This window comes from Schistocerca serialis, chromosome 3 (genome assembly GCF_023864345.2).
Source record: "Schistocerca serialis cubense isolate TAMUIC-IGC-003099 chromosome 3, iqSchSeri2.2, whole genome shotgun sequence".
NCBI classification, from domain to species: domain Eukaryota; kingdom Metazoa; phylum Arthropoda; class Insecta; order Orthoptera; family Acrididae; genus Schistocerca; species Schistocerca serialis.
In genome coordinates this window covers 363,342,520-363,356,687 of record NC_064640.1, presented here as the reverse complement: position 1 = coordinate 363,356,687, position 14,168 = coordinate 363,342,520, and the positions used below count along the sequence as shown (strand labels likewise).

At 40.7% G+C, this 14,168-nt stretch overlaps 1 protein-coding gene across 4 annotated transcripts in view; it reads right to left on the bottom strand.

Moving 5' to 3' along the window:
- The window catches only part of LOC126470175 (ephrin type-B receptor 1-B), a 360,567-nt gene that overhangs the window by 114,236 nt on the left and 232,163 nt on the right, over positions 1-14,168 (bottom strand). For all 4 annotated transcript variants that reach the window (XM_050097822.1, XM_050097821.1, XM_050097823.1 and 1 more), the window contains exon 7: positions 8,837-8,992. In XM_050097822.1, the coding sequence (XP_049953779.1) occupies positions 8,837-8,992 (156 nt within the window). The remainder of the gene's footprint in view (positions 1-8,836; positions 8,993-14,168) is intronic.

The window sequence follows — 14,168 nt, the reverse complement described above, 5'->3', positions numbered from 1 at the left end:
TCACTTCATTATCATCAACACGCAAGTCACTCAATGTGGCATCAGCTGGAAAGACTTGCAACTCAGTGGTTGAACTTAACCAGGTGGGAACTCCTGGCCATCAATGCCATATGACCATTTCATTTTTACTGGTGTATGAAATCCCAGTATGAGCTGTCTGTAGGCTGAAGAATGAGCAGAATTTGTGATGAGGCAAGTGGCATTTCCTGGAAGAATGCTACAACTCCTCTGCCTTTTTTGTGATGATTATATTAGTTACTAAAATCATATAGTCCTATTCACGCACTTAGTGAAATAACCAGTTATTTTGTGAGAAGAAGTAGTGTATAAGCTTAGTACCTTACATCAGAATGTGCACAATATGCACAGAAGGTATTTGCCAAGTAGAGAGTGTTCAGTTTTTGTAATGTGATTAGTGCTTGTATTAAAAGAGGTGGCACAACAAGAACCGTTATGTAATACTATGAGTCCCAATCAATGGACTGTTAATCTATTTAAACATCAATCGTGCCATGACAAAAATTGAGTACATCACAAAGGAACACCAAAATAAACCACTTTTATAGGAATCACTAAGGAAGCACACTTAGCAGTTTAAAAGGAAACCCAGCTTTATGAACAGTTCAACAAATTAGTAACTTGACAAATGATGGGCATTTTTATGAACAAAAAAATTTGTCAACATTGTGCAAACTACTTCTTGCTGTAAAACAAAAGATCTATTTTTCTTGGCAGTCACTGGAAGAAGTCTGGAAACACACAAAATATTCTGACAGGGAGCACCAATATAATTTAATGTTGATAAAAATACTTGATACAAGTAACAAGATTCTGAGAGGAAGACAAAAAGTTTTTACTCATTTAATAGGAGCACTGCTGAAGGGCCATTATGGCCTTATGAAACAGCCTAAGGGAACACCTTGTGACATAGATGGGTACAGAGTGTGGGAATCACCTACTCTCTCTTCAGTTTCCTGCAGGCTTTATGGACTGATGAGGAATTAGCTGACTGAGTCTTAACCACCTCTCTAATTATACAGATGACAACAGGGGTAGTGTGATATAAAATTTAATGGAGCCACTGTAGCGTATGCAGCGAGACTGGTAGTCATCAGTTGTAGCCATTATGAAGTTTAGCTTTCATTTTATTTCTAACAATTAGTTTCTCATCTCATTGTATTCAGTTCAGGAAACTCTGTCATCTGTGTACTTTAATCCTAGAGGTTTGGGACCCCTTGTATACACAATAAATTCTTACTAAGATAAGAGGCTATATACAATATTTCACATTTAATGTTTCCATTACCCACATAAAATGTGCTGCCTCTCATCAAAAGGTGTTTTCGTGAAGCTCCAGGAGGCTTGCAAAATTGTATCAACAGGTAATAGCTACTTAATAGGGAGTGCAGTGGCAAGTGTAGACAGTTGTTACAAAGTGGGCACTTTAAACCTCCCTTCTACCTGTATTTCTGACTTTCAGTTTCTGACCCCGTTCCACCTTAACTCACTGAAATTTGAAAAAAGTTGGGTTTTTGAGAGGGTGCATTACTCTCTTGATGCCTGAGCTGGCCTCACACATGTTCTGTTGGGGACAGATATCGGGATCTTGCTGGCCAAAGAAGCACCTCAGCATCAAACAGATAGTCCATATAGATGTGTGCCACATGTGGCCTGTGGTGTCAGGCTCGATTTCTCACATTGTGAGGCTCAAGGTTGGCACCACCAGGGTCTACTGGAAGCATAGCAACCAGCCAGTGCAGTCAACCACAATGCGGCTGAGGGCTACACCTATGAGGAAGCTTTGCAGCACTTCTGCAGCTGGCTGTTATTTATGTCTGGCCTCAGAACTCTAGACTCAGTCTGTGTTCAGTCACAAGTCTTTTAACATGGAGCTACTCAAATGTGTCATCAAATGTCAGTGGACAAAGTACTGTCCACGTAGTCTATGCAGCATGTCTCTGCCTATTTACTGTAACGCACACAGAGTTTTGTGTTAAAAGTGGATTTATGCCCACCGCTGTGCCATCCCACATTCGAGCCACGTCTACTAAACAAGTAATGTGTTTTTCTTCAATAATAAACAATTTGTTTAGAACTGTGTCACCATTATTTATTGTTTTAAGACTGAATGTTTCAACAACACTGGTGATGAATTGCTTTGGAACCTATGGTTATGTGTTCTAACTCCAACAAGTGGCAACATTTCGTTTACTGTGTTTTGTGTGCTCTTGTTGAATTATCATGCCTGATCCATAACCAGAACTTTCTCTGTCACAATCTGTTCAGTTACAGGGGCAGCAGATTCAACTACTGCTGCAGAGTATCACCAGACTGACACAGGTAGTAACCATGTCACAAATAGCTCCTTCTGCACCTAAGTTTCGAGAATTTGTTGGTCAGCAAGAGAATTGGGCCAAATACCATGTGCAAACTGAGGCACACTTCTCTTTTTACAGCATACAAGGTATGCAGTACAAAACCTATTTTATTGCTGATGCGGGTGCTGAAGTATTTAATTTGTGCCCTAAATTATTCCCAGACTCTCATCTGGAGAACATAGATTACGAGTCATTAATGGTGTGACTGGATGCATACTTTGAATATCAGGTGCATGTCACAGCTGCCCATTAGAAGTTACTTTGATTACAGAAGTAATCTGACCAAACAAACAAACATTGGGTAGCTGAATTGTGAATTCAGATGTTCTTGTAGACTTTCACACAGTGACGGGTAAGCTCCATGATGCTTTACACAATACTAGGACGTCCTGCCCACAATGCTTCAGTGTGCATGACTGTAAACAGTGTCTGTGCAGCGAGGCTATGCGTTTTTCTTGTAGCAAGTGCAGCCGCATTCAATCCATATGTAGCATCACACCTAGCTGCAGTCACATTCCTGATCACAGCTTTCTCCAATGGAAGTCAATTCCATATTCATTGAGACTGAGCACGGGGCACCATCAGTGACTCGACCTTCATGCAAACAAAAGCATTCAACAGTGAGTCATTGACGGTTGAACAAACTACATTTACATTTCCAAGTAACTCGGCATGCAGTGGAACTGCAGTTAGATACAGGTACTTCCATAACATCACTGACAACTGCTGCAGCAGCCTCATATCAAGCTGTTGGCATATAACAGATATCATATTCGGGTAGTAGGTGTTTGAAGCTTGCCAATGATGTTCGACAATAGTAACAAAACAGTGTCTTTTCATGTAATGTTTTATTGGGACAGCCTGAACATTGTTGGTTTTGATTCTTTTGATTTATTTGCTCTTGCTATTCGAGATACTGTCTTTCAACTGAATGCTGCAGTACCTCAAGGATGTGTCGACAGATTCTGAAACAAGTACAGTCCATTATTTCAAGAAGGATATGGGAAAGCTCAAGATTTTGAAGCTCATATAACACTTGACGGATAATGTTCAGCCAATATTTCATCACATTAGACCTGTCCCACATGCCATTCGTTATCTTGCCATGCAGGAACTACAAAGGTGACAAGACACTCGGGTTTGGGGTAATTCAACCTGTTTCCACAAGTCAGTGGGCAATCCCCCCCCCCCCCCCCCCCCCCCAGATTGCTCTAAAAAAAGGTGTCTGTGCAGATTTCAAATCTACAGTCAATACTCAGACAGTGGTGGACCCCTTCACCTGATTCCGTGCAATGGACTTACGGACAAATTGGAAAAGCATTGCTTCTTTTGAAAAACAGAATGTTGGATGAACCGTCCAAATGCTTTTTTGCTATCAATATGCACCTGGGGCTATTCCAGTTTCAATTCGAACCATTTGCCAGTGCACTGGCTTCCACCATTTTTCAACAGGTTTTGGAACAGCTGACAGCAAATGTCCTTTTGTGTTCCAACTACCAGAAAAACATTTATACAACTTGGAGTGTCTATTCAAAGTGCTTTCAGAAGTGGGCCTCAAGTGTAACAAGGCAAAGTGTTCATTTTTCCACATGGAAATGGAATATTTGGGTCATGTCATTAATAGTCAGGGTATTCATCCAGCACAGTCGCATTTGTCGGTGATCAAAGATTTGCCAGCATCTCATTGCAGATGTGTCATTCTATAGGACATAGGACTGTAGGACCGAAGTGGTGTCTTCCTACATGACAGGTTCTATTGACTTTGAACAAAACCCTGTGCAATTATAGTCCGTTGGAAAAAGAGGCACTACTTATTATTTATGGAGTTACCAAATTTCAGCAGTACTTGTATGGGCAATGCTTTCTTCTTATCATGCAGATCACAGGCTGATGACAGCTCTGTTGAGCCCCTCCCAAGTCTTCACCCCCATGGACAGCTACCAGTATGAGCTTCCGTACAGGCCCACACCTCAGCATTCCAATGCTTAATTGTTTTGTCTTGGTTACCAGAGGGTACCGAATCAGCTTTTGATTCATTTGAGGATTCCTGTTTTCACTTAGATTCCCGGGATTTCAACACACTTCTTGGGTTTCCTATTGACTACTGATTCACAGCGGGTGAAACTGCATCTGACCCAGTTCTATGGGTGGTTCTGCAGTGTGTCCACCTCGCAGTCTAAAGGAGATACACCACACTGCTGATGCGCTTTATATTTTCTGCACTGGCACGCTATTTCTGTGCATATGGTGGTTGTTCTCTCTCACATGGAGAATGACAATGTGCAAGTCCTGCTGGTCCCTCAATCATTCCAGTGGAAACTGCTGCATTTGCTCCACAAGGGTCATTGGGGAGGGTGCGTCCCAAGCAATTAACTACACGCATAAGTTTCCCTTTGTCCTCCATATGCAGTACAGTACAACTACTAGTATGGTGTCACCCCTCACCTCAATCCTTTGTCTTGAAGGATTGCTCAATGTTGCTGACAATGGACCACAAATCATGTCAGCAGACTTTCCTCGATTTTAACAGGTCAATGGCATCCAGCACATCACACAAATGGACAGGCTGTGCCTCTCCCACAGACGAGATAGGTCTTCAAAGAAGCTTATCTCATCCTATCCCTTCTTGCCACGAGATGGAAAGGATCTGGTGGAGTTTCTGCACGGCTGTTGACACCACACGTTTCTTCATCTCTCATGTCTGCAGCAGAAGCCCTACATTCTGCCGCACCCAGTGAGTTTCATGATGTCTGGCAAGGTGCAGTGGTGGGAACAAGGTGTTGCTCCAGATTTGTTGGGTAGATTTATGTATTCTATCCAAGGTCTGAAGGGACTGCACTGGCTTCATCAGAAAAAAAATGCATGGTTACATGATCTGCTGCAGTTTCTTTGTTCCCAGACCCAGTGCTCTACAGGGGTCTGCAGTAGAAGCTGTCTTTTCTGTCTCCTCACTCACCACGTCACCGCCTCTGGTTGAGGCATCCACGAAAGTTGATGTGGAGCATCCAACTCCAGCATCGCTGCCTGTTCTACAGCCTGAGCGGATGTCCGTCCAGGGGTCAAAATGGCTCTGAGCACTATGCGACTTAACTTCTGAGGTCATCAGTCGCCTAGAACTTAGAACTAATTAAACCTAACCAACCTAAGGACATCACACACATCCATGCCCGAGGCATGATTCGAACCTGCGACCGTAGCGGTCGCTCGGTTCCAGACTGCAGCGCCAGAACCGCACGGCCACTCAAGCCGGTGCCAGGGGTCATGTTCAGTCATTCACCAAGATGCCCCAAAGGATCCAGCTGCCATCAAGGATGGTCCATCAACAGCATCAGCACCCTCAGACACGAGCAGTTTTTCAGCTGGTATTCCTGACCATTCACAAGGTAGATACTGGCATTCAGACAGGGGCCTGCCATCAGCCATAGTCACAGATCCTGTCCCCTCAGCAATGTCTGCCTCCTGACCTGCGTCTATCAACGCCTCAGCAGTACATGGCAATGGTGCAAAGTTTAGCAAAGGAATGTGGTGTCATCAATATCTCGCATCATGAGGCTCAGAGTTAGCACCATCGCAGACACTACTAGAAGCATAGCAGCCAGCTAGCATGGTCAACCACGAGATGACTGAGGGCCACACCTATGAGGAAGCTTGGCAGTGCTGCCACAGCTGGCTGCTATTTATGTGCAGCCTCAGAGCTCTACGCTCAGTCTGTGTTCAGTCGCAAGGCTTGTACCACAGAGCTACTTGAGTGTGTCAGCAGTGAGAAAGTACTTTCTGTGTAGTCTATACAGTGTGTCTCTGCCTACTTACAGTACTGTACAGTCAGTGAAGAGAGTCTTCTATAACAAATACTTTGTTTAGAGTTGTGTCACCATTCTTTATTGTTTTAGGGCTGAACATTCCTACTCTCTAGATGTGACACAATGCAGACAAGCACTGTGCTGGCATCACGATACTGTTGCATGGGAGGCAATACAAGAGGATGCAGGATGTCTGTAACATACAATTGTGGTATCAGAGTCCCCTCAATCACCGCCAACCATGACCGGAAGTTATACCTGGTGACTCCCCACACTACTATACATCTTCAAAACAACAGAAGAATGAGAGCTCTCTACAGGTCACCACCATATTTGCTGGTGATGGTCATCGGGGATAGTGCAGAACCACAATTCATTGCTGAACACAAATTGCGGTATCATTCATCAGCAATTCTTGCTTCTTGGTCATTGAACTACTCCAAACACAGCTGTTTTTTGTGTGGTGTTAACGACAGTCTACAACTGAGATTGTAATTCTCTATTCAGGTTGCTGCTAGTTACAGGATGGGAGGAGGCACTATGTTGCAGGAAGTTCATTATATATTCTCGGATGGCAGGTATACATGTGAAGGAATAATGATGTGCTTGATTCACAATATGGTGATCCTCCCTTGTGGTGGTCAGTTGAAGTTCAATGTTGAGTATTGTTTCCATGCAGTCCAACATCGGGCCACAGTCACATCCAAATGTTGCACAAAACTGGAAAGTATATTTTCTCCCAGGTGAAGACACACTTTTTCCATGTTAAGTGGCAGTATATTTTTCCTCAGAACTGTAAAACTTATCAATCCTTTGAATGGTTATGGTTTTATACATGGGTGTAGAATTTCCTGACACTTTAGGAAATGAAACTCACGGGGAAAAAAAAACACATTTTGGAAAGATTTCTGATGTGCAGCAATATATACGCTGAATATTTTCATATTATGAAAGTATGAATTTTTATAACATGACAGAATAGAAGTCATGAAGTACCAATATGTAATGCCTATTAGGCATACTACAAGCAAAAAGCTTTAAGTTAGAAAATAGTTTCACATTTCATTCATACGCTCCAGTTTCTCGAAAAGTAGTAGTACAAAATTTTTATATAAATTTGGCATTGTCATATTCTTCCATAACTTGGGTGATGTCCCTGTTTCTTCTCCTTCCTTGTTATAACAAACAGCCTTGTCATCACTAATTCTGTAACTATTCCTGCCATTGAAACTTCCTGGCAGATTAAAACTGTGTGCCTGACCGAGACTCGAACTCGGGACCTTTGCCTTTCGCGGGCAAGTGCTTGGTAGAGCACTTGCCCGCGAAAGGCAAAGGTCCCGAGTTCGAGTCTCGGTCGGGCACACCGTTTTAATCTGCCAGGAAGTTTCATATCAGCGCACACTCCGCTGCAGAGTGAAAATCTCATTCTGGATTCCTGCCATTGTCAAAACTTATTCGCCGGTTAACTTCACTAACCCTGCCAGAATCACTGGTTTAGTTACCCCGCGATTAGTCTCCGGGTAGGCGTTGTTACATGCTCATACAACGTGTTTTCCGCACTACTTCCAGAACAGAACTTAAGCAGCTGTTAGCTAGGGACTGTACAACTGGCCCTTACTAGTGTAGCAATCTGGCCAAAAATTTTCTGTCAAAATTTGATATTCTTGGATACACTGAAAAGATAATATGTAACATTTCTTACCTGTTATTCCTGTTAGTCGTTTATATGCACTCTGGTAGTCGGAATCTACAGATTTCGTAAGTAATTGTAACAATGTTAATCATTCGCAAACCTAATCAACTACATAATCAGACAGCGATTGGCATTCACCCGTTCGGCTTTACTCCACTCAGCTCGTATAGCCCAGTCCCCTTTTACCTGTGGGAAAATTTATCTCTAGGTGCGACGAGGATTCCCCTGACAGAGGCATCATGTATACTATGCATGCATTCTAGAATTAACGTATGATTCATTCACAAATCAACTTAAAATGTGTTCAAAAACCAGCAAGGATGCATTTCAAAATCATATGAATTAATCAGTAGACCAACGTGCACTGGATGCTAGTTGCTTTGTGAAACTAGGTTTTTTTCCTCAAGAATATGAATTTGGTGTCCCCCCCCCCAAAATATATATATATATATATATATATTTATATATATATATATATTATCACCCGGGTCAATACCTCGGTTTGCATCCATCTTAATGTCTGGATCTGGTCCAGGGTGATTTTATTTTCTTCCAAAAATGACAAAAATATCTGTGGGTATCATTTTGAATCCATGTATAAGGATTTTTCTGTCTGTAAACTATCCTCGAATAACCTTCCCAATCAAGCATACCATTGTGCCCCCACTAACTGGTTTGAGAAAACGGTAAATTAATTTTTTGGGGAAGCAAGGATTTACTTTACTTTCTTAAAACTTTCAGAGAGGGATCGTCATCTCCTCGGCCAAACAGTAAAAGACTGCTTGAAATATCACCGCGGCAAGACCACTGGCACAATCAGGTATTAGCAAGTATAAAATCAGTACACATATGCATAAAACAAACTAAGTGTTATTTTCCTCCATGTAGCTGTTTTATATAGGATAAAATAGCACTGTTTTCTAAAGTGCACTCAACAAATTGAATAATACCACTAGAATACTTACGAGTACAGGGCATAGTTTTTGGGTCTTTCTCTGCCCGATAATACTGTGGATCACACTGACACTCACTAAATCCATAATCAGATGCCTTGCTATGGTTTGGGCATGGCTGACAGGGCTCATCTCCAGTGATGTGCTTGAAAAATCCAGGTGAACATTCTGTGGAATATTAAAAATCACTATCACTTTATTCTCTTCATAAATTAATAAAAAACTGACTTAATATGGGTTTCATTCAATTTCTAAGAATCACCTACAAATAGAATGACAGGTAGAAAATTTGTAAAAGATGAAGGATGGAAGATCAGGTGTTAATGTCCTGTCTACAGTGCAGTTATCAGTGATGGAGCACAGGCTCATTTATAAAAAGGATGGAGAAGGAAATCAGTTGTGTGCTTTACAAAAGAGCCATCCTCAATATTTGCCTCTAGTGGTTAAAGTAAACCGCAGGAAAGATGAATCTTAGAAAACATAAATCTCATGGCTAGATGGGGGATTTAAACACTGCTGCTCCTGAATGTGAGGCTAGTGCTTCAATCACAATGCCACCTTGCACAGAGTATGTGTTTAAGGTGACCAAGGTGATCAAACTTCTGTGAAAGAGGCTCCTTCATACAAGGCAGTGTCTGTGTGAACTAGTTTACCTATACATAGTTTTACAGACCTCCATGCCTTCAAATATGGAACTGTGGGTGTCCTAGTTTATAAAGATGACACACTGGATGCTCACTTACACAATTATACCACTTGCAATAGGCGATTGTCCTACAAGACAACAATGTTCCACCACACAACTCATTTTATGGTCAAAACATTTTCAGCAACAAACAATTTGGCACTCTGAGTGTCTGGCTCTATCTCCTAAACTGAACATCCTAAGTCACATTCAGGAAGTTTTCAGCAAGTGTTTTCTGTGCACAGACTTCCTTTCCATATCCTTGCATACCAAGAAGAGCTTTGCAAGGAAAATTACATGTGGAAATGTAGGGTGCCACTGTCATTATCACATGCTTCTCCATGTACTGTATTACTGCTTGTAATATATTAAGCAGACAAATCCATTTTGTAAATTTCAAGCATAATTTATTTGCCTGTGATTTTTATTTAAAATTTTATCTATGCTGTGTCAAGTGTTTTATGTTTTGGCTACAGTAAACCACGTTTGACAGAAGACTTTTTGAATTATCATCATTTTTGTGCTTTTCTCTTGATTTTTGGCAATCAGTTTAAAACACAATTACTGAACTTCTATGAGCCATGAAAAATTGTTATAAAGTCATAGTCAAGTATCACATACAAGCAGATGAGGAATATATTTCTTCAATTTGATAAATACCCAATAACCTATTGAACGGACAGTTGATTGTTTTACAAATGATATCAATGTGTAATAGGAATTTGAAAATTGTCTGACAACATAGCACAAAAGATACTATGATAAAAACAATGAAAGCATGTAAATGTTACACTGTACAGGAGGAGAACATGTGCTGATAGGACAAAGATGGGGAAGGAAATCGGCTGTATCCTTTACAGAGGATCAATCTCCCAAGCATTCACCTAAATCTAGGGAGCCGGATGGGGATCTGAATATTGCTGCTCTCAGAAGCAAGACCAGTAGCAATGTACATAATCTTATGATAAGTTTTATCAGTTAACAGAAGTTTCGGTTAACACAAATTATTAAGATTTTTAGTCTGTTGCATCATTAGATTGTTTCATTTAACACCAAGTTTCAATGTTTTTCTCTTTTTTTTCCTTTTGTTTCTCTGCTAGAGTTGCATGAGTAACACTGCTTGACAAACGCAATCAACAACGACAGAGTGAGCAATAAGATCCAGTCAGCCAATGCACTTCTGTGTTCAGATATCCTTTTTTACCTTAAAAGAGAGGTAGTACGAGTAACAACTTCACAGTGCTAAGAACAAAAATGTTGAAGCTTTAAGTCTAGAATGATTCAACTATATGCACAATTCCAATGTATCTTTAATTGGACCTATAATTCAGTCAAAAGCAGACGAGATTGAAAGAACCTTAGACACTCAACATTTCTGATGTGCTTGTGGTTGGCTGTAGTGGCTCCAAAAGCGACACTCAGTTTCATCATTAGCGATTTGTCAAGAAGCAAATAAGGCTGATGAAGAAGAAGCAAACAGCTGGTTGCATCAGTTTGACAAAATGAGAAAAAGTATGCCTCATGTCATTTCTACAAGATGGGACAAAAATGGATTTTTATACAACCTTTTCAAAACATGTACCCACAAAATAAAAGGTGACAAGTGCCATTGAGGAGCACACAGTAAAGAATGTTTAACTGTTGTACTTGTACATAATTCAAATACCAGTGATAAACATCATCCTTGGGTGATAATTAATTCTGAAAAACAACCATGTTTTATGAACATAAACATTGATACATTACTTTGCACCTATTCTCACCTTATGAGAGCTTGGATTGATAGTTCATCATTCTTTAAGTGGCTTCTTCATTTTAACATTCGAAAGGTAGTTCAGAATAGGCATGATAGGACATTGGACACGTGTAATATGCTGTAGTAAAAAGTTGCTTGTGAATCATTCCCCTGCAGCAATCACTTCCCACTCCAACTCTACTCGCACCGTGTCATCATGGACTCGCCACAGCCTACTGTTCACTTGTTTATCAGCAATCAAGTGGGGCAGCGTCTCTCCGAAAGCTGCCTCAAAGAATAGGCTCTAGCTCCTTCACTCACTGTCTGTGTTCAAAGAGGCATCACTTTTTCGTCAGTCCACTTGCTCTTGGTGTGTAGTTCAGATTTACTCTCCTTCATATTGCACTACCATTTAAGTTGTCATTTTGGTTATTACTGTGGCTATTATTCTGGTTTTGATTCTGTTTACTATTGTGGTTGGTCTTCTATTAGTTCTCAAGAATGTTGAAAAGAAAAAATACTGAAAACTGTGTTTTCAATGAGGAATTGGAGATTAAGTACATTTTTGTACAGAATTCCAATGAGAAACTGCTATGTTAAATATGAAAAAAGTGCTTAAATTAAAAACAAGGGTAGTAATCTTGCTTAACATTTCCCTTCACTCCATAAAGCAACACATGGAAATTACTCTTGCTGCTGAACACTTTAAAACAGTTGCTCTGCTACACAACACTGGAAGTCGAATTCTTGATATTGGACATAGCATACAAAAGAAACTAAACAATTTCATTACAAACTGTTGGTACTATTCTTTGTGTGTGGAGTAGAGTACTGATCAAACAGATCTACAGGATTATTACAAATGATTGAAGCAATTTCACAGCTCTACAATAACTTTATAATTTGAAATATTTTCACAATGCTTTGCACACACATACAAAAACTCAAAAAGTTTTTTTAGGCATTCACAGACGTTCGATATGTGCCCCTTTAGTGATTCGGCAGACATCAAGCCGATAATCAAGTTCCTCCCACACTCGGCGCAGCATGTCCCCATCAATGAGTTCGAAAGCATCGTTAATGCGAGCTCGCAGTTCTGGCACGTTTCCTGGTAGAGGAGGTTTAAACACTGAATCTTTCACATAACCCCACAGAAAGAAATCGCATGGGGTTAAGTCGGGAGAGCGTGGAGTCCATGACATGAATTGCTGATCATGATCTCCACCACGACCGATCCATCCTGTTTAAGAAATGCCGAACATCATGATGGAAGTGCGGTGGAGCACCATCCTGTTGAAAGATGAAGTCGGCGCTGTCGGTCTCCAGTTGTGGCATGAGCCAATTTTCCAGCATGCCCAGATACACATGTCCTGTAACGTTTTTTTCGCAGAAGAAAAAGGGGCCGTAAACTTTAAACCATGAGATTGCACAAAACACGTTAACTTTTGGTGAATTGCGAATTTGCTGCACGAATGCGTGAGGATTCTCTACTGCCCAGATTCGCACATTGAGTCTGTTCACTTCACCATTAAGAAAAAATGTTGCTTCATCACTGAAAACAAGTTTCGCACTGAACGCATCCTCTTCCATGAGCTGTTGCAACCGCGCCGAAAATTCAAAGCGTTTGACTTTGTCATCAGGTGTCAGGGCTTGTAGCAATTGTAAACGGTAAGGCTTCTGCTTTAGCCTTTTCCGTAAGATTTTCCAAACCGTCGGCTGTGGTACGTTTAGCTCCCTGCTTGCTTTATTCGTCGACTTCCGCGGGCTACGCGTGAAACTTGCCCGCACGCGTTCAACCGTTTCTTCGCTCACTGCAGGCCGACCCGTTGACTTCCCCTTACAGAGGCATCCAGAAGCTTTAAACTGCGCATACCATCGCCGAATGGAGTTAGCAGTTGGTGGAACTTTGTTGAACTTCGTCCTGAAGTGTCGTTGCACTGTTATGACTGACTGATGTGAGTGCATTTCAAGCACGACATACGCTTTCTCGGCTACTATCGCCATTTTGTCTCACTGCGCTCTCGAGCGCTCTGGCGGCAGAAACCTGAAGTGTGGCTTCAGCCGAACAAAACTTTATGAGTTTTTCTACGTATCTGTAGTGTGTCGTGACCATATGTCAATGAATGGAGCTACAGTGAATTTATGAAATCGTTTCAATCATTTGTAATAGCCCTGTATGTTAGTCAACTACTGACTTTTATTTGCCTAATAATGGACAATCTTCCTGTACATGAAGAGCTGCTTGCTTTAATTTTGTTAATCACAACAACAGGATTGGATATTTGTAACACAGTTAACAAGTGTATTGACAAAACTGGTGGTTCTAAAATGTGCTCTGCTATTTATACCGATGGTGCACCAGCTATGACCACTGATGACTTCGTTGGTCAATTAACAAAAATGGAATAAGCTGTTCAGTGTTTCATTGTATTATTTGTAAGGAAGTGCTATGCGGAAAAAGTGTCAGAAAGTTTTCTGTAGTGAAAGATGTAACAAAAATTATGAACTGAATATGCAGAGGAAATCGAGCACTATCTCACTCAGAATTTAAACATTTTTTGGAATAAGCTGACGCAGAATACAGAGACATACTTTTTCATTGCAAAATTTGTTGGTTGAGTGCAAGAAAATATTTAGTTCATTGTTTTGCACTTAGAAAAGAACTTTTCAAGTTTTTGAGTATAGAAATAAAAATGGATACCATACCACCTGAAAACAAGCTGAAGTATTCACTTTATTATCAATATTAGCATTTATAAAAGACTTTACAAACCATTTAGATACTTTGAATTTGCATTTGCAAAGAAATTTCTGATATCTTTATACAGATATTAGTGCAATTTCCCCAGTTGCTGTGATTTGAAACATGAATGGGTTTAAAATTTTTGAGATTTATTTCCCTTACTGATGAAGTCTTCAATGAG